The 20,326-nt window shown below is 48.6% G+C and overlaps 2 protein-coding genes across 4 annotated transcripts in view; one reads left to right on the top strand and one right to left on the bottom strand.

Annotated features, from left to right (window-relative positions):
• Ccdc12 (coiled-coil domain containing 12) overlaps nt 1–13,775 on the bottom strand; it is a 57,120-nt gene extending 43,345 nt beyond the window's left edge. Inside the window, exon 1 of one of the 2 annotated variants that reach the window (XM_031343933.1) lies at nt 13,541–13,775. In XM_031343933.1, the coding sequence (XP_031199793.1) occupies nt 13,541–13,636 (96 nt within the window). In that variant the 5' untranslated portion in view covers nt 13,637–13,775. The remainder of the gene's footprint in view (nt 1–13,540) is intronic. The other variant, XM_031343932.1, reaches the window with a different exon arrangement.
• A 2,215-nt stretch (nt 13,776–15,990) lies between these two features.
• Nucleotides 15,991–20,326, top strand: part of Nbeal2 (neurobeachin like 2) — a 31,600-nt gene continuing 27,264 nt past the window's right edge. For both annotated transcript variants that reach the window (XM_031343810.1, XM_031343808.1), the window contains exon 1: nt 15,991–16,291. In XM_031343810.1, coding sequence (XP_031199670.1) covers nt 16,241–16,291 — 51 coding nt within the window. In that variant the 5' untranslated portion in view covers nt 15,991–16,240. The remainder of the gene's footprint in view (nt 16,292–20,326) is intronic.

The following is a 20,326-nucleotide window of genomic DNA, read 5'->3' as shown; positions in this document are numbered from 1 at the left end:
GGTAAACAGGAGTGAACTAACATCTAACTCTAGGACTGAATACAAGGTGCGATGTTACCTTGCAAATATTACGACTGGCAGTACGTAAGAGGATGACCAGCTCCTGGGCTGGGCTTGGCTGTCTTTGCAACAAGGCTGTTGGGCATGCGGATGTGGCCAGGTAGGATGGGGACAGAGACATCTCACAGGCAGACAGGCCATGGAGCAGTGTGACTCTGCACACAGCACATGCTGTTCTTTACTCCCTGACCTCTTGACCGCTGTCCCTCCTGTTCCATTCCCATCCGACACACTGCCAAGGGTCCCACCTTGCTCTCACAGATCAGAAGGTGCTCTCTACCCTGGCACTGTCCCCTCCCTCTGTGCTGTGCATCTTCTCAGTGCAGCTCACAGCCACGGCACTCCACTCTCAGGGTGTGTGCAGCTCACAACCATGGCACTCCACTCTCAGGGTGTGTGCAGCTCACAGCCACGGCACTCCACTCTCAGGGTGTGTGCAGCTCACAGCCACAGCACTCCACTCTCAGGGTGTGTGCAGCTCACAACCACGGCACTCCACACTGAGGGTGCATGCACAGGAGGCCTGAGACTGTTACCTGCTGGAGGGTCTGGCCATGAAGATGGGCACTTCAGTTCAAGTCTCCTGCCGCCGAGGTGGGGGTGGGGGTGGGGGTGAGTGGGGTCTCTGGGCTTCTACTTACTATCTTCCCTCAAATCCTAGTAAAGGGGTTCAGGTAGAAATATGGTTCTTAGGCACTGACTAGGGCCTCAGTGATGTGCTGTTGATAAGGTATCCAGGAGTCGCAAGTCGCTAGTAAAGGGGACTCAGGTAGAAACATGGTTCTTAGGCACTGACTAGGGCCTCAGTGACATGCTGTTTGATAAGGCACCAGGAGTCGCAGGTGGCTATTTAAGAGTAAATGAACTAAAACTGAATTTCACACTAGCCACATGCCAAGGGCTAAAAGCTATGTGGAACTTGTGGCTATGTGTCAGGACAGTGGAAACCACAGATAATCATCACTACATAAAGTCCTACTGCACAGCCCTGCTCTAGCCCCTACAGCTGTTAGTCTAGGAGCTACTGAGGAGCCTACAAGCTGTCAGTCAGCTCTTGGTTCCAAGGTCACATCCAACCCTTAAAGGTAGGTGGGACACCATTGAGCTCTCTCCACATAATGGAAATAAAAGAGCAGGTTCTGGCCCAACACTCCAGAAAGTCAACAGCCATGGGTGTTTGTGCCAAGTTAATCACTTTTGCAGTGACTACATTTAGACTCTAAGGAAGAAAGGGGGTCAAAAGAGGACAAAGTGGCCTCATACCACCCTGTGCTTTAGGACAGCATTAAAGGGGAGCCACAGAGATCCATCCACACAGCCTTGAACCTGCTCACCCACCTATTTAGACGGAAACTTCTGGAAAAATGCCAAAACAAAACAGAAGAAAAAAGAAAAAAAGAAACAAAGAAAAGAAGAAATGAAGAAAAAAGGTTCACTTACAACAGAGGAAAGTAGCCCAGGATAGCCGCTCTCCCCTACAACAGAGGAAAGTGCCCCAGGATAGCTGCTTTCCCAGTTGGAAAGCATGAACCCTGGCTCCAGCAGAATCAGGTCACCAATCACCCAGCACTTTCAGGGGCAAAGTGTGTCCCTGCTTCAACCACCACAAAGTACTTGCCATCAAATCCTCCAAAGTGTCTCTGCTGTCACCTCTGTGCCCCTGAATGTTCCCACCTCTGAACTGCTCCCCTGAACACTCTCCTTTCCGCTCCCTGATGACCACAGCTCACCTCCCACTCCATGGTTCAACTCAAGTCTCTTTCCATGAAGTTGCCTCAGACCCCGCTTGACTTTCCCAGACACCAAGCCCAGGAGTACAGTACATTGTGCTTGGACATTCCAGCTGTCCACCAGACGACACTGCTTTAGGTGGCATGTGACCTCAATGGCATCTCCCTCCCCACAGGACTTGCAGGCCCTGGATTCCAGGCACCATCATTTCCGTCCAGGACACTGGCAATCCAGCAGCTGAGCCTTTTGTGCTGTGCCCCTCACAAACCTGTCACAGCAGGTTGGCTCACCAGGGAGTATTTTGTAAACTTAGAAAGCTGGGTCTCCCACACAGACCTGTGTACCTAATACATACAAACAGTATGACTCCAAACTTTGTCTGTCCTCACTTCCACAATGGAAGGACTGCTTCTAACTCAACACCATTAACTTATGAGCTTAGAGTTGTTTGTTTCTTTGTTTTTTTGTTTTTTTTTGTGGGGGGGGGTCAGGCAGAGCAAAACAATAGGAGAAACCAATCCACCCAGGAGGAGCCCACTGAAGGACCTGCCATCAACTGCTGGGGGCCATCAAGGTCAGCTGTAAAGGTCAAAGGGCTCCCAACTGGTAGGTGCCAGAGAAGAAAAGCTCTCAGCCTCATAGTGGCTACTGTCATATCAAAGGGCTGAAATTAACAATGTGGTGCACTTCCTCCTAGGGAGGGGCCTCCTGGGGTCTTATCTGTAGACAGCAGACAGACCACACTTCCTCCCAGTCTCCCCATTTACCCCGTGGTACAAGAAGCCACTGTGGGCTGGAAAACCAACTCAAAGTAATTAGACACTCCTTTGGACACAGGAGAAACTGGGTATAATAAGCTGATGTTCCTAACAATCTACTAACCTTGCTTTGGAGCTACTATGTTATACAAAGTAGAATTTAGCTAAAAGAGCACTGCCTCCAGTATATTCAAGATTGAATAGTACTAAACAGGCTTGTTAGAAACTGGAAAAGAGCCGGGCATGGGGGCGCATGCCTTTAATCCCAGCACTTGGGAGGCAGAGGCAGGCGGATTTCTGAGTTCGAGGCCAGCCTGGTCTACAGAGTGAGTTCCAGGACAGCCAGGGCTACACAGAGAAACCCTGTCTTGAAAAACCAAAAAAAAAAAAAAAAAAAAAAAAAAAAAAAAAAAAAAAAAAAAAAAAAAAAAAAAAAAAGAAACTGGAAAAGATTTAGGGGTGACAGTGAATGTAAATGTATAAGCCTAAGACCTACATAAATACAATTTTTGTTGGAGGCTGGGGCCTCTGTGTTAGCCAGAACCAGTCCGAGTGGTATTATTAAAAAGGTTGCCGGGCAGTGGTGGTGCACACCTTTAATCCCAGCACTTGGGAGGCAGAGGCAGGAGGATCTCTGAGTTTGAGGCCAGCCTGGTCTACAGAGTGAGTTCCAGGACAGCCAGGGCTATATAGAGAAATCCTGTCTCCAGGATTACAAACAAAAAAACAAAACAAAACAAAAAAACAAAAACAAAAAAAGGTTAAGAGTTTCCTTTATTAATCTCTAAGCGGTCAGAGTGATTTCTCACTGGAAAGGCATATTAATTCTATAACACTTTCCTCCACGTATTCATCCTAATTTAAAAAAAAATAATCACACCAGGCCTGAGAGTGTAACTCAGTGACAGACACATACCACACACAATGCGAAGTGGGAAAAATGTCACTTAAGAACTTCAGAGAAGAAGTGAGAGGGTTCAGCGAATAAAATTATTTCCTCCTCCCAAGCCTGAAGTTTCTGGGACCCACATGATGAAAGGAGAGAATGACATTCTAAAAGCTATTCTCTGACCTGCCACAGGTGCCTCGGCACATGTGTAAACACACACACACACAGAGATTTAAAAAAAAAATTTTTTTTAAGGTACAACAATCCCCCAACAAACAATATTTAAAATATGATAAACATAAGGGAAGCCAGGTATGTCATCCACATCTGTAATCTCAGGGCTTGGGAAGCTGAGGGAGAAAGATTTCAAATTCAAGGTGGTTCTCTCCTTTCATCATGTGGGTCCCAAGGGTCATAGCAATTGGAGTAGCCTGTGCTACTCAAGACAAAAGCATCACAAACTCCAGGCCAGGTTAATTTGGGCTATGCAGTGAAATTATATCTCAAAAATAAAAACAAGCAATCAAACAAAAATTCCAGGCTGAAGAGATGGCTCTGCAGTCTACTGGAGGCTCTTCCAGAGGACCCCAGTTCAATTCCTAGTACCCACATGGTGGCTCCCCTGTAACTCTAGGCCTAGGGAATCTGATGCTGTCACCTGGACTGTAGAGACCCTGGCACAGACACGGTGCACAGACACATGTGGATAGAACTCTCAGATACAGGAAATAAGTTAAAGAACAAACTGAGCCCGTGGAGGAGCACAGCAGCAAACACACAAGCAAGGAAACTTAGAATGTACGGAACTTAGAAACGTCTGAACATCAGAGGACATGAGCAAAGGACACCACAAAAAGGAGACCTAGGGAACGAGAAAAATATGAGTAAATCTCCAATTCAATAAAGGCTCAATGTCCAGAATCTATACGCATCTCAACTACCCCAGCAAATGACAACCTGATTAGAAGAATTAGGGCCCAAGACCTGAGGACTGAACCCATGCTAAGCTGTGCTCTGCCACCGGGTTTCACCCCACTGACCCAGACTCGCGTTTCCTTGCCCGTCTGTCCAGTGATGGATCTATCCTTCTGACTGTTGCTTGTGTGTGGCTTACACACCCAGGAATGCAACTGCTGTATTATACCCTAATTCTGGGTCGTTTCTCTAAAGAGATACAAACAGCAAATAAGCAAGATGTTCAATATCACTAATTGCTAGGGAAATACAAATCAAACCCATAAGACACTTACCTGTTACGGGTGGGCATAGTTTAAAAAAAAAAAAGAAAGGAAGAAAGGGAGGGAGGACAGGATATAAGTTGACAAAGATGTGGAGAAAATTTGGAACCCTCGTGCATCTGGTGGGATGATAAAATGGTGCAGCTGCTGAGGCCAACAGTCTGGCTCTCCAAAACAAAAACAAAAAACCCAAATCAAACAGAAAGCATAACATGCCTAGATCCCAGTACTTGTGTGATTTGAGGCAGGAACGTCTTGAGTCTGAAGTTTGCCTCGGCTACAATACAATAGCAAGTTTAAGGCCAACCTGGACTCCATACCCAGACCCCCTTAACAACAACAACAACAACAACCCAGAATTAGGGTATAATACAGCAATTGCATTCCTGGGTGTGTATCCAAAAGAATGAAAGCCACACACAAGCAATAGTCAGAAGGATAGATCCATCACTGGACAGACGGGCAAGGAAACGCGAGTCTGGGTCAGTGGGGTGAAACCCGGTGGCAGAGCACAGCTTAGCATGGGTTCAGTCCTCAGTAACAAAAATCCAGAAAATGGCCGGGCGGTAGTGGCGCACGCCTTTAACTCACTTTAGTGAGTTCCAGGACAGCCAGAGCTATACAGAGAAACCCTGTCTAAAAAAAAAAAAAAAAAAAATCCAGAAAATGCACATGGTGTATCCATCCATACAGTGCGTTGTCTTACTTAGGGTTTTACTGCTGTGAACAGAAACTGTGACCACGCATAAGGATTACATTTAATAGGGGCTGGCTTACAGATTCAGAGGTTCAGTCCATTATCATCAAGGCAGGGGCATGACAGCATCCAGGCAGACATGGAGCTGGAAGAGCCGAGAGTTCCACTTCTTCTTCCAAAGGTAGCCGGGCAGTTAGGATGAGGATATTAAAGCCCAGGCCCACAGTGACACACCTACTCCAATAGGGCTACACCTCCTAATAGTGCCACTCTCTGGGCCAAGCATATTCAAACCATTACATGTGCTATACTTAGCCTTAAAAAGAAACAAAATCCTGATGTGTGGTGCAATATTAATGAACGTTGAAAATTTGTGCCTACTAGGTTTGCAATATGGGTTAGATTAGCTCTCGCCATGCAAGCCCAGTGACCAGAGTTTGCCTGGATCCCACATGAAGAAGGTGTGGGAAAAGAACAGGTTCCACAGGGTTGACCTCTGACCTCCTTAACCTGATCATCATAATAACAATTAAAAAGAGAGAAGAAAAGAGAAAGTTTGTCTCGTGCTAAGCAGAGCAGGACAAATGCAACAGCACATATACCATTCACATGAAGTATCTCAAGCACGGAAACTCAGGGAAAGCAACCTGGAGCTGCAGTGAAGGGGATGTGAGTTACTGCCTAATGGGTGTAGTGTTTCTGCAGAAGCTGGCAAAGGCTTTGAAAACAGTCGTGAGGATTACACAAGCCTGTATAACAGTACGACTGAAAACAAGTTAAGCAGCAACGTCTGTGCTTTATTCAGTCTGATACACACACTAAACATGACAGAGAGGAAGAGAAAGCTGTGGCGGACCATCGCCCTCTTTTTTCTTTTCTTTTTCCAAAATGTGTTTATTTTATTTTATTTTATTTTATGCATTTGAGCGTTTTGCCTGCATGCATGTGTGTACACCACACTTATCTGTGTCCAGTGCTCTCAAGTAAGAAGTGGGTACTCAAGCCCTTGGACTTTGAGTTATAGATGGCTGTTTCACCCTGTGGGTGCTGAAAACCAAACCTAGGCCCTCTGCAAGAGCAACAGGGGCTCCTAACTACCGAGCCATCTCTTTAGTCCCCTACTGTGGATTCTTACACTTATTTTCCACCTATATGGTAGCTGGGTAACTTCTGGCATAATAATCCCAGGTTTGAAACAGATAGCAGAGGCTGGTAACTTCAGAGAGGCTCAGCCAGACCGCTTTACCTCCTCCACTTTATCTGCAAACACCAGTGGTTACACTCAGGAAGCACAAATCAATTCTAAAGTCCTGAATGATTGCTTACACCAGATGCTGGGAGTTTGTAGGTCAGCTCACTGAACTTCTGATAGCATCTCATTTCACCAGGCCTGGGGTGATGAACCTCTTCACCCCTCAAGTAGCACATTTTACATGGCCCTTCTTTCTTTTCTCTTTCTTCCTTTCTCTCTTTCCTTCTTCCTTCCTTCCTTTTTTAAAAATTTTCTTATTAATTTTTATTTATATGAGTACACTGTAGCTGTCTTTAGACACACCAGAAGAGGGCATCAGATCCCATTACAGATGGTTATGAGCCACCATGTGGTTGCTGGGAATTGAACTCAGTACCTCTGGAAAAGCAGTCAGTGCTCTTAATCCCTGAGTCGTCTCTCCAGCCCCTACATGGCTTTTCTAGCCAGTTGTGTTCTGCATGCCTCACTGCTGTGGACCTGAGAGCAATCCGCTATGCGCAAGCCAGAGGAGCGAGACCTCTTTACTTAACCTACCCTTTCCCTTTGGCTGGAGAGAGGTGAGCCACAGGCTGGCTGGCATTTCTTGCAGCAGTGCGGTGGTGGCTGTAAAACACAAATTCACAGCAGCCATCCTAACAGCAGAAGCCTGGCCAGAATAAGCCATGTCATGTAGTGCCTAGCACCAAGAGAGGAAGATCATATCACACACAGGAAATTTGGGAAATGACAGAAATTAAAAATCTGTATACAATTACAAATTTCAAGTGATACAAATATGTATCACTTTCACATCATTGAAAAGTCTTTTAAAATCTAGGGGCTGGGGAGCTGGGTCAGTGGGTAAAAACATTTGCCATTCGAACCTAATGATTTCAGTTTGATCCTTAGAACCCAAGTTAAAAAGCCAGATGTGGAAGTGCATGCCTACAATCCAGCACTCCTGGAGCAAGCTGGAAGCAGAGGAGGGCCAGCAGAAGCTGATGCTTTTAGGGATTTACTTTGTGGTGTGGCATGTACATGTGTGTGCACAAGCACCCTTTGTGTGCCACAGTGGACACATGGAGGTTAGAAGCAGTTCAGTGCTGTGTATAACAGGCTGCAGGCCCCTGACCTTCGGAGGCCTCTCATGTTCTCCCCTCACTATAGAAGCACCAGGGTAAGTGCTGTGTTTGGACTTTACAAGGTTTTCTGAGGATCTGAACTCTGCTCCTCACGCACTTTGCCAAATCAGCCATTTCTCCAAAATTTTGTTAAAAATCGGGTAATTCATAACCCGAATGTATCAGAGAGCAGACAGTAGCTAGAATGTGGCTCAGTGGTGGATATGGCAGAACGCATTAGTGCTGAGCTCCATGCCCAGCACCATACACAAGACTATACAGGAAGGCCTTTCCAAAGCCACTCTCATGTACCTCTCACCTCAGCAACCACCTCAATCACATGAGGAGGAGGAGGAGGAGGGGGAGGAGGGGGAACAGCAGCAGCAGCAGCTGTAGTGGCACAGGCCCGTAATCCCAGCTGTTCAGGAGGCTGAGGCAGGAGGATTACGAATTCAAAAGGCAAAAACCTCCGAGGATTTAAAAATGAGTCCAAAGCCAGTTTAACAAGACCCTGCCTCATCATGAGAGCGCTGTGGTGAATGTTTAACTGGCTTGAGGATCTAAATTTGATCATCAGTACCACAAAAAATGAAGGTAAAAAGTCTGAGTGTGAAAGAGCCAGGCAATGATAGAGCATGCCTTTAATCCCAGAATTCAGGAGGCAGAGGCAGGTGGATCTCTGTGAGTTCCAGGCCATCCTGGTCTACAGAGCAAGTTCCAGGACAGCCAGGGCTACACAGAAAAACCGTCTTGAAAAGCAAACAACAAAACAAAACCAACCAAACAAAAAAAGAGCTATCACCTGTTCTCAGGGTCTCTCCTTCCTCTACTGCTCCACTGGTCTTAGTCATGTGATCTTGGGCAAATAAGCTAACCTTTACTGGCTTGAGCTGCCACCCATAAATGAATAGTAAAACCTTCCTTCCTTGGCTGACTTATCAGTTGTCATCAAGAGCAGAGAAGATAAGCTGGTCTGGTGACACATTCTCCCAGTTAACGCTGAAAGTGCTGTTGCTTTCAGTAATAAATGAAACTGTGAGAGCTACAAACAGAAGCAGAGACTCCAGAACTCCCATCTCGCTCTCCTCCTCTTCCTCTACAGGGCTATCTCCACCTAACGCTAGACAGAGTGTACTTGGTATCTGACTCTCCAGAAAGAGAGAAGGCGACTGGGAGAGGCTGCGTCCCCCACCGCTCCACTCCAGTGCCTGAAGCCTGCGCACAGTGTGCTCGGGATATAGTCCTGCATAAGGAATGGATTGCCAGCTCCAATGACCTGTTTGGAATCCAACCAAACATTCTGTCACACAAACTGGAAAAAAAAAAAAAATCAAGAAAAAAAATTCGAATTTCCTTTTCTAATGAGGAAAAGCCCCAGGGGTGGGGACAAAATTAAGAGCCTATAGAAAGGATCATGCCTGTTGTCACACACCTTTTAATTTCAGCATTTGGTTGGCAGAAGCAGGCAGATCTGTATGAGTTCCATGTCAGTCAAAGACATACACATCCTGTCTCAAAAAGCCAGCACCCTCCACCTCCTCCTCCACACAGTCCATGGACAGGGAAAGACATCAGGACATGGCAGGTCCATGGACAGGGAAAGACATCAGGACACGGCAGAGCCTCTGCAGCAAGACGCAAGCTTCACAGTTACTTCTCCTTTATTTTTAGATTTACTCATTTTTTATTTTATGAGTGTTTGCCTGCCTGCAGGTACATGTACCACAGCATGCAGTGCCTACCTGTGGAGGCCAGAAGAGGGCACTGGATCCTCTTGAACTGGAGTGACAGACAGTTGAGGAGCCATTGTGGGTGCTGAGAACTGAACCTGGGTCATCTGTACAAGCAGACGTGTTTCTTTTTTCTTTTTATTTTTTTGGTGTTTTTGAGACAGGGTTTCTCTGTGTAGTCCTGGCTGGCCTCGAACTCAGAAATCCTCCTGCCTCTGCCTCCCAAGTGCTGGGATTAAAGGCATGCACCACCACTGCCCAGTGCAGACAGTGTTTCTAATTGTTGAGCTGTCTTGCCCCTACTTCTTAAAGAGAATGAGAGGAAACCCCAAGGACCAATAGTGAGCTCTCCATTCTAATGCAGAAACCATTATGCAAACTTTCTAGAAATAAGCCCAACACTTTCTGAAACCGGACGTGTGAAAAGTGAGCCCAATTAAATGGCAATCAGTGTGTCAGAGAACTGGATGATCTAGGTGAATGTACAAATTCATAGAAAAACACAAACTAAATTGACTCATGAAGAAACAAAAAAACTGAATAGCTTCACAAGTAAAGAAATATGAATCAGCCCAGGGAGGGAACTCTTGGTTAGCACTCTCAAGGCCCTGGGTTTCATCTCAGCACAGCAAGAGTTTAAAAAAAAAAAAAGTAAAAGAAAAAAAAAGAAGAAGAAGAACCAGGAATATGGGTCACTCAGTAAAGTGGCTGCCATGCAAGAATGAGACCTGAGTTCTGAGACAACCTAGCACCCATGAAGCATTTAAAAGCCAGGTGACATACATCTGTAACCTCAACAGTGAGGGGGGCAGAAGTCAAAAGTATCCTTGTGAGCTCACTGGCCCGCAGCCTCACCAAAACAATGAATTCTAGATTCAGTGAGAAGAGACTACATCAAAGAATAATAGGGAGGGCTTGGGAAATGGCTCAGTCTATCAAGTGCATGCTCTGCCAGCATGAGAACCTGAGTTCAGATCTTACAACTTCTGTATCCATGGTTGCACACATCTGCAGCCCTAGTGCAGAGGCTGCAGAGCCAGTGACTCTGTAGCTTGCTGGCAGGTAGGTTTACCCATTCATTATGTGAGCATGAGATCAGTGAGACCCTGTCGCACATCCGATGCCAACCTCTGGCCTGCACAAGCATCACATACATGCACACATGTACACTATACACACATGCACATGTACAAGAGTAAGGTGGAATGGAATCAAGAATGAAACCTAATGTTGACATCTGCCTCCATATGTACATGGGTCCAGACACACCTGCACACTCAAATCCACACGAACAATACATGCTTGTAGTGAGAATTTTGGTTTCAAACTCCAGTTATGTGAATATGATTTTGTTTTAATCCCAGCTGTGGGATTAGAGACTGTTTCACAGCAGGTGATTATGATTTGCCTCATGCTCTAGCAGGAGTATCATTTTTGCCAGCTGCAGAGATTCTGGGGACTCTGGAGATGGTAAAAATGAGAGAGCTCTGAGTGGGCTGGCAGCTGCTCCAGGTTCCTGCTGCTGTGGTTTGTCAACTGGTCATGAGCACAGAGATGAGAAGAAGTTGGAGATATCCCAACAACAAAGATAGCCCCCAAGGAACTCAATGCCCGTAATCAGAAGGAAGTAGTCTACTTTGTCGGCTGAAATATGTCTACAGCCCCTTCCTTCTATCTAACCTTCTCTCTCTACTACCTAGTGTTGGAGGAATGGAAGGACTAATTGCAGGGTAAGGGTTGGGAGGGAGGTAAAGGTGTAAGAACCCAATAAAGTAGTAAACAAACCTGCCAACACACGCTCCTCCTGGCCAAAGGGACGACAAACCAGACTATTTCAGCGAAATCCCAGCACACATTTAAAAGGCCCCCAGCTTTATATATAAATATAGACAATATAAAGCCCAGCTTGGTGGGTCATGCTGATAATCCTAGCATTAGGAGGTTGGAGGCAAGATTAGAAATTCAAGGTCTTCTGTTGCTTGATGGGTATGAAACCAGTGCCAGGCTACAAGAAATCCTATCTCAAAAACAAGATAGAAAGCCTACACAAGACAACATCACAGCTGAAGACACTGAAAACAACTGAATGGAAAGGCATGCTAGGCTCACAAGACCGGTGATTTTAACATATCTAAAATGATGACACCACCCCAAATGACTTACAGATTCAAGGCAATCCCTACAAAATCTCAACAATATTCTTTACCCAAACAGGAAAACTCAATTAAAAATTCAGAAAGAATCTTTTTTTTGTTTTGTTCTTTGGAGACAGGGATCCTTTCCATGTGCCTCCAAGGCTGGCCAAGCAATCATCCTGCCTGAGTTTCTCAAGAACTGGAACAACAACCATGTACTACCACCCCTAGCTTCATACGGAATCTTTTTGTTTATTTGTTTGGCTTTGGTTTTTTCGAAATAGGGTTTCTCTGTATAGCCCTGGCTGTCCCGGAACTCACTCTGTAGACCAGGCTGGCCTCGAACTCAGATATTCACCTGCCTCTGCATCCCAAGTGCTGGGATTAAAGGTGTGCGCCACCACTGCCTGGCTGATACAGAATCTTAAGGGAACCTCAGTAGCCCAAACAATCTTGAGAAGGAACTAAGTTACACCACTTAGACTAATTTCAAAACTTACTGCAGGCTGGGTGTGGTGGAACAAGCCTTAATCCCAGCACTTGGGAGGCAGAGGCAGGTGGATCTACAGGCTGCCAGCCTACCCAAAACCAACCAACCACTACAAGCTTCCAGTTCCTGGACAGACCCTGCCTCCAGAGTAACACAGAGAGTGACAGTGAAGAGAAGAGCCAAGCCTGAGCCTCCCTGGGTCTGAAGACTCAGGAGGGTAACTATCTGACCATTCTCACAAGCTGCCAACAAAAGCAGAAACCAGCTTGGCCAGCTGTCACTCTCGCTACTTCCCTTTCGCTTTCTCATAGTACACTACAAGGTATAGCAGGCAGCTATTCCGAAAGGAAAACAAAAGTCAATAAGACTGACCAATCTTTTTCTTGTTTGTTTGTTTGTTAAGTCGGAAGTGGAATCTCTGATTTCCCCCACCTCTTATTTTGTTGAATAAGGGACACTGTTTTTTTTTGTTTTTGGGTTTTTTTGTTTGTTTGTTTTTTGTTTTTGTCTATGTAACAACAGAGCCAACATCTTCCAGTTTCTCATGCAATCTCAAAGGAATCTCAATAGCCAAAAAAAAAAAAAAAGATCTTGTGAAGGAACTAAGTCACACGACTTAGACTAATTTCAAAACTTACTGGAGGTCAGGCGAGGTGGAACAAGCCTTAATTACTGACTTTCCCTATTATATGTTAAAATAACCCACAAAAAGTGAATGTGTTATTTATTCCTCTACTGGAGAAGTGAAAACACAAAAACAAACAAGAAAACAGGCTTAGGAACATGAAACAATTTGTCCCAAGTCTCACCGTGTCTAGTGACACGGCCAAAATCTGCATACAAGTAGTGAATTTCATTTTTTTGGAAAGACCAGCAAGTAGAGATGAATCCAGACCATATCTCGGCGGCTAACGAAAGGAAGGAAACGTGCTTCCGAATCTAGTAACTAAGAAGACTAGTAAGCCAAGATGGGAAAGAAAAGGCAGCCTTCTTTCCCTGCAGTATACCCAGACATCTTCTAGACTTCTGCTGAGTCGACTCCGGCTGCACATCCACAGAAGTCACTAGCTGTCCTACCCAAGGGAGCCCTGGTGGCAGGTGGCAGAAGGCCCGGCCAATGGGACCAATCAAAACGTTATAAACAAACAAACAAACAAACAAACAACCGCCGAACCCAACAAACATGTAAAGTTAAAAGCCAGCCTTGCAACGACTACCACGGACGAAGCATCTGGGCTGTCGCCCGAAAACTACTTCCTAAAGCGCACGCGCGAGGTCCGCCCCTGCTCTTAAGAGACGAGCCTATCTCAGCAACAGATTTCAGCGCCGACCTACCGCGCATGCGCCACGCTCCAGCGCACGCGCACCTTGGCTGTAGTGGTTCTTTAGTAGTCTTCTGCCTTTCCACTGACCCAGAGCACTGGCCGCCATGCCCGCAGCCCTCACTCTACGTTCCTCACCTTGCGCCCGGTTTTCTCCCGAAGGGCCTTCAGCCGTTCTTTCCGCCGCAGCGCCTCTTCCTCGAGGCGGCCCACACCGGCAGGAGCAGCCGCCATCTTTTCGGAGGCCCCCCTCCTTTCGCTCCTGCCTCGCGCAGGCTCAGTGCCTAGAAGAATGTCTTATGGCCAATCCAAGGGAGACAGTGAAGAACCGGAAGCCCTGAGAACCAATCAATGCTGAGTTGATACAGAAGACCACGCCCCTTGATCTGGAGCAACCTGTACAGAGAGGGAGCCGGCTGGGTTGTGGGGAAAGGCGTTCAGGTTCGATTTGTCCGACACTTATTTGTGAGAAAGCGAGTAGAGTCAGACCTGAGAGGAAGAGAATAGAGTGAGTCGATTGCTCTGGTTTTGCCTAACCACCACCCCACCTCTCCTATTTGCCCTCTTGGGATGCTTAGCCATCCTTAACCACTTGTGCCGATTCTTCAAGAGTGAATGCCTTGAGAAACATTCCCTGAGCCGGGTGAAGTGGTGCAGGTTTGTAATTCCAACACTTCAGAGGCGGAGGCATCAAAATTATGGGGTCGAGTTCAGTCTGGGTTACGTAAGATAACCTTGTCTTAAAGCACTACTACCAGACAAACACGCAGAAACCTTCCTTGGCCACTCTCATTCCCATCTCACTCTAAGGTCAGCCTCTCCCTTCTCTACAGACAGCAGCCAGTGGCAGGCAGCTCGCACTCGCCTGCACTCGCCTGATGAAGTTATTGCTCGTAAGCGTCGCTATCCACTCTCTGGCTCCAGACTTGCTGAGTTTGAGGCCTGGCTGCATGGCCTTTTCCTTTGAACTCAAGAATGATCGCTCCTCCCTTTCTGGAGCTCCCGCATAACCAGAGTCAGGCTACCCTCCCTGAATAAGAGCAAAGAGCAACCAGGGCCAAATTAGCGCCACTAAACTACTCTTTCCTCCCAGTACAGACAAAGTTTGACAGGCACAGGACCGTGGTGGTACACGCCTTTAATCCCAGCACTTGAGAGGCAGAGGCAGGTAGATGGATCTTTCTTTGAGTTCGAGTCCAGTCTGGTTTACAAAGCGAGTTCTAGGATGGTCAGGACTACACGAAATAATCTTGTCTCACAAAACAAAAGGAGAAGGAGTTTGACTGCAGCAGATGCTTCTTTTCTTCCGCTACTCCTCTTCCCAGGAGATGACTAGCCCATTAGCAACGTGGCTCCCTGTCTGGAGCTTCTGTTATAAAGCTCCACAGGAGAACAGTCTTCCCTAACAGCTCCCTTCAAATGCCACCATTTTCTAACCTCACTGTTATCCTGGGTTAACCTGGTTCTGTCTAAGACCTTCCCTTACAGTAGGAGGGGGGTTGACTGCCAGCCCCTAGCATAGTGGATAGCTATGCTTAGGAAATGTAAGTTCAATGGCGCACGCCTTTAATCCCAGCACTTGGGAGGCAGAGGCAGGTGGATTTCTGAGTTCGAGGCCAGCCTGGTCTACAGAGTGAGCTCCAGGACAGCCAGGACTACACAGAGAAACCCTGTCTTGAAAAACCAAATTAAAAAAAAAAAAAGTTCAGACTAAGGTGCATAGGGCACTTCATATTCTCAATCCTTAGGGCCAATAGGAGCAGTCTGGACCGAGCAAACTTTCCCCTGCTCTTAATAAAGAACCAGGTTCCCATCCAACACCAGGGGCTCCCTCATTTCACAGGCCAGGCACAAGGAAAGGACAGACAGGGTGTTGGTGACAGTGGCCCAGAAATGACTCAGCCAGGCCTAGATCCCTTGTTCCTGCTGTCCCTGCAATTCTCATTCGGCTTGTCTGGGCCTCTGTTTCTTCATTCATTAAAACAGGCATGAGGCACCCACCTCCTTCAGGCCAAAGGAACAAAGCAAGACAAGCCAGTGCCGGGCCCTGGAAGGAGGGGCTCGCACCAACGGAGCACCTGGGAAGGATTCCTAGAGGGAGTGGGCTGTAGGTATCCTAAACTTGGTAAGGACCTGCCCAATGGAAGGACGCTGCTCCTCCGCAGGTAGGTTTGTCCTGCTGTCGACATCCAGCTCAACACTCGGCAAAACTAAAAGGTAGCACTTGTCTTCCATAAAGCTCATAGAACAGAACGTTGCACGTAGTGAGTGCCACAGGTAGTCGTCATGGACGAGGTTATTATTAGTATTGTTGAAGGACCCTAGTCATTTCCGCGCGAACCACAGTCCCTTCATGGAATAGCGATAATTCCAACCCCGATAGGTTCTCTAACTCGGGTGAACAATCTAGGAAGCCTTTACTAGCCCCTCACCGGGGAGGTTGGAAAGGATCATGCCAGTGGCACTGAATGGACTCCGCCTGCGAGAGGCGGGGCTCCATGCGACCTCCCGGGTCGCCCTGACCTCAGGCTCCTCCTCCAGCCTGACTCCCCGCCCTTTGCACGGTCCTAGGAGAGGCGGGGCGGTGGCCGCTGCCACAGACAGCCAAGTGTAGGAAGCCAGGCGGTGGCCGGCCGGGAGGTGGAGGAGGAGGGGCGTGTAGACTTTGGTGGCTAAGTGCGACAGGGTCCGGAGCCGCGGACTTCCCCCAGCAGTGTAGCGCCGCTCCGCCCCGGGGTGACGCCCTCCCGCCCATGGGCCTGGCCCGGGGCAACCGGCGGGCGGCGCGGAGGAGGCGGCGACAGGTGGCGCGCGGCAGGGCCAGAGCCGGGTCAGGCCATGGCCGCCTCGGAGCGGCTCTACGAGTTGTGGCTGCTCTACTACGCGCAGGTGAGCCCGTCCCGCCCCTGGTCCGCGGGGTCCCCAGATCCGCGCGCGCAGTGTCTGCTGCACCTGCGTCCGGCTCCCCCGGGGCCGCAGATAGGCGCGCGCATACACGGGACTTCAGCCCCACGCACACGTGCGTCCCCCTGGCTGCCGGGCTGCCCGACTGCCTCGGGCATTTGTGCCGGGGGACAGTGTTCGCGGGTGAGCAAAATTTGTATTGCAAATCCCCAGCGAGACCTCGCAGCCTCAGTTGACCTGGCCAAGTCGCTCAGTTCTCACCCTTTTCAGAACTGGGTAAACTGAGACCTGGAAAGAGAGGGACTCACTCGGTGGCGTGTTGGTTGCTTCGCCCGAGAGGCGCATTCGCGATAGGTCGTCGTGGTGGCTAGAATGTCATGTAGGGGGAATCCGGCAGGTGCCACTCCTGACAAGTACATCAGACGTTAGTCACCTCAGACTCCTTCAGAGAAGTACTTAGTGATGAGCTCTTACTGTACTTGAGGCAGCCTTAACCTACCTCCATTCTGCAATGGGGCAGGGACGGTGGTGAGGCCGGAAGGGATGTTTGAAAGGGACCCTCGTTTCAGGCTGCCTCAGCTGGTATCAGAAGGGGAGCGAGCGGAGGGGCTGTGATGCCTGTGACTCAAACTCTAGGAGCCCCACTTTCCCTTTTCCTGGGGGACCGCCTCCCTCCTTGCACCTGCTTGGCACTAGGTGCCTAGCTCAGGTGTGCCCTGGACACAATGGTCCATTGTGTGTCCTTGAACAGCGTGTCACTGGGAGAGCAGGGATATGGGGAGAGTTCATGCTCTACCCTGGCCCTCTGAAGAGGCTGGCTGATGGTTTGTCTCTTCAGAACGTAGGTCTCAGTCTGAAGGGCCACAGCTTCCTTTGTCTTCTTGGGCTGGTGGCATGTAGTAGAGTCCCACGTAGGGTAACCCAGGCCAAGTTCATTGCACCTTTAAGCCTCTACTTCCCGTCTGAAAAATCAACACAGTTTTACCCTCAGGCCACCTGGACTTTGTAGAGAGGGAGCCACTATGGCTGGCATAGGTCAGAAAAGCCCGCCCTCCCCTCCACTCAGCCTCTGTCCCCCCATCGTCAAGGGAGATGACCAAGTGAAGAGAACTTAAAGCAGGTGATGAGTCTACAGAGATGTCACCGCTGGGTTTTCAGGCCGGGTGGTAGGCAGGACCGCACCCTTTCATAGCTGTCAGACTGTTTGGTTTTGAGCTGTTGGCCACTTCTGTTTGCTGTACTCCCACCGCCTCCCAGAAGGCTTACGTGTATGGGGCACAAGCTGGCTGGTTGTAGTTGTGAAAGCAACTGCCTAGACAGGCAGGGGGCAGCCTGGGACCAAGCCAACACATAAATCCAGGATGTAAGAGCAAACTCAGGAGTCGGGTGGGGCCCGGGCTGCCTGGGGAGAGGAAGCCAGGCAGCCTCCCAGTGCAGCCTTCCTGCCTGCTCCAAAAACACCGTCCCACTTCTTGGTGCTGGGTTCCCAAGGAGAGATAGTGCTGCTAGGGACCCTTTGTGTGTGTCTCGGGGTGTGGAAGGTAAGGGCGGATCTGACAGGTGTGGCCAGACCCTTAGAGCCTCAGCATGATGGCACATGCCTGTAATCCCGGCATGAGAGAGGTTGAGGCAGGATTGCCAAAAGTCTGAGGCCAATCTGGGCTATAGTCTTTTGAGACTTGTCTCAAAAAGAAAGAAGAGACCCTTTTTGTCAATCCACAGCCAACCAGCCAGCAGCGCAGGTGGCCCCTCCCTTCAGGGGCAGGAGCTACCATCTGCTGGCAAACCTGTTTCCCCAGTTGTGGGTCTGGGTGAGGACCGAGGGGGAAGTACCCTAGTTCCTGTCCTTCTTTCCCCTAAGAGACCCCAGATTTAGACCTGCCTTCTCTCCTCACATGGGTCCTGCACTCTTGGTGGGCTCTGAGAGGAGAGAGAGGGAGGGAGACAGTATCAGAGTGCCCCTGGACATTACTCAATTGGAGTGCCTCAGGGTCCTCTTGGGGAAACCAAGGCAAGGTCATCAGGAGAGTTCTTTTAGCCACCCAAGCCTTGGTCTTGTGGTCAGGAAGCCTCAGGTGACCCTCTACCTGGGACACCACTTGCTGTTCCTCTTGGAACTTTCTTAACCTTTACTGCCCTTGCTTCTCAGAACCTAGCATTTAGTAAGTGTTCCCTTCCCCAGGGTGTTAGATTAATGACTGGATGAGAAGATGGCCAGGGTAGTGACCAATCAAGGAAGTTATCCCAGGGCAGGCAGAGCTGAGATTTTGAGGGCTGGAGGCCAGGAACAACAGGAATGAGCACATAGCAATAGGAAATATAAGAAGCAAGCTTTTGCTGGGCGGTGGTGGTGCACGCCTTTAATCCCAGCACCTGGGAGGCAGAGGCAGGTGGATTTCTGAGTTTGAGGCCAGCCTGGTCTACAGAGTGAGTTCCAGGACAGCCAGGGCTACACAGAGAAACCCTGTCTTGAAAAAAAAAAAGGAAAAAGGAAGAAAGAAAGAAAAAGAAAGAAGAAGCAATTTCAGTGAATGTGGCAAGTCTTTCTCCCTCTTCCTCTCCCCCATTCTTCCTCTCTTGTCTCTCCCTCTCCCCTTTCTCTTTCTCTCTCTCATTCTGACCCGCCCCCACCCCTTCACCTTTAATCCCACCACTTGAAGGCAGAAGCAGTCAGATCTCTTGTGAGTTCCAGAGCAGCCTGTTCTACAAAGTGAGACCCTGTCTGAAAGAGGAGGGGGAGAGGCAACAGCAAGTTGTCCCAGGTAGGAAGCAGGACAGAGCTGCCATGGTGAACAAATGGGTAGAGCACACCTACCAGAGTGTCCTCAAGGAAGAAAAAGGAGCCCAAGAGGACCAGGAGACTGAGACAGCACCTGGCATGCTGGCACTTGGGAGGGTTAATGCAAAATAGCATGTAAATGAGCAGCCCCTCTGCAGGCTGGAGCATTGCGGGAACACACACACACACACACACACACACACACACACACACTAATGGGGAAACTGAGGATCACACAGAGCCTGGCAGGACAGGGAACCTGAGCTCAATTCTCCAAGTATGTCGGTAATGAAGGACTCAGAGTTTAGGTCAGAGTAGAAGCTCTTTAGTTTTGCTCACCTTTCTCTCTTTCCTTTTATCCTTGACCAGTGATCTCTCCTGTCTCATGGAAACTTACCAGGCCTCTCTGCTCCTCTACGCCCTTAGCTGGGTTCTATTTCTTCCTAGACCTCAGTTTAACTTTGTGCGCATGTGTGTGTGTATGTGTGCGTGCATGCATGCATATATACATGTTCGTGTACATGTAGGCTGAAGAAAGGCATCGGGTATATTTTATGTGTATTGGTGTTTTGCCTGCATATATGCATCATGTGCATGGCTGGTGCCTGGTGCCCACAGAGGCCAAAAGAAAGCATTAGATGTCCTGGAAGTGGAATTATAGTCAGTTTTGAGTCACCATGTGGGTGATGGTAATAGAACCCAAGGCTTCAGGAAGAGCATACAATGCTCCTAACCACTGGGCCACCTCTAGTCCCTCCACCAGTTTCACTATGTAGCCCTTGGTGGTCTGGAACTCATTATGTAGGCCAGGTTGAACTTGAACTCAGAGATCTGCCTGTCTGCCTTCTGAGTACCTGTCAGTTCCAAGAATTGAACTCAGGTTGTCAGCCTTAGTGACAGCATCCTTACCTGCTAAGCCATCTCACCAAACTTCCACTGTATTGGTTAAGCTAGACTGGCCAGTGAGCTTAAGGGCTCTGCCTGTGGTGCACCCTGCCCCTGACCTCTCAGAACTGAGGTTACAGATGCATGCCCTGGCTTTTATGGCCCTGGGGAATCTAAACTCACACGTGTGCAGGGGTGCTTTACCGGCTTAGTCAGATCCCTACATCTCTCAGTTACTTTTGGAACTCACAGTAGACTAAGCTGGCCTTGAATTAAGAGATCCAACTCAGCCGGGCAGTGGTGGCGCACGCCTTTAATCCCAGCATTTGGGAGGCAGAGGCAGGCAGATTTCTGAG

This window comes from Mastomys coucha, unplaced genomic scaffold (genome assembly GCF_008632895.1).
Source record: "Mastomys coucha isolate ucsf_1 unplaced genomic scaffold, UCSF_Mcou_1 pScaffold23, whole genome shotgun sequence".
NCBI classification, from domain to species: Eukaryota; Metazoa; Chordata; class Mammalia; order Rodentia; family Muridae; genus Mastomys; species Mastomys coucha.
Note: the sequence above shows the minus strand (reverse complement) of the source record. Positions and strands in the feature narration are given on the sequence as shown.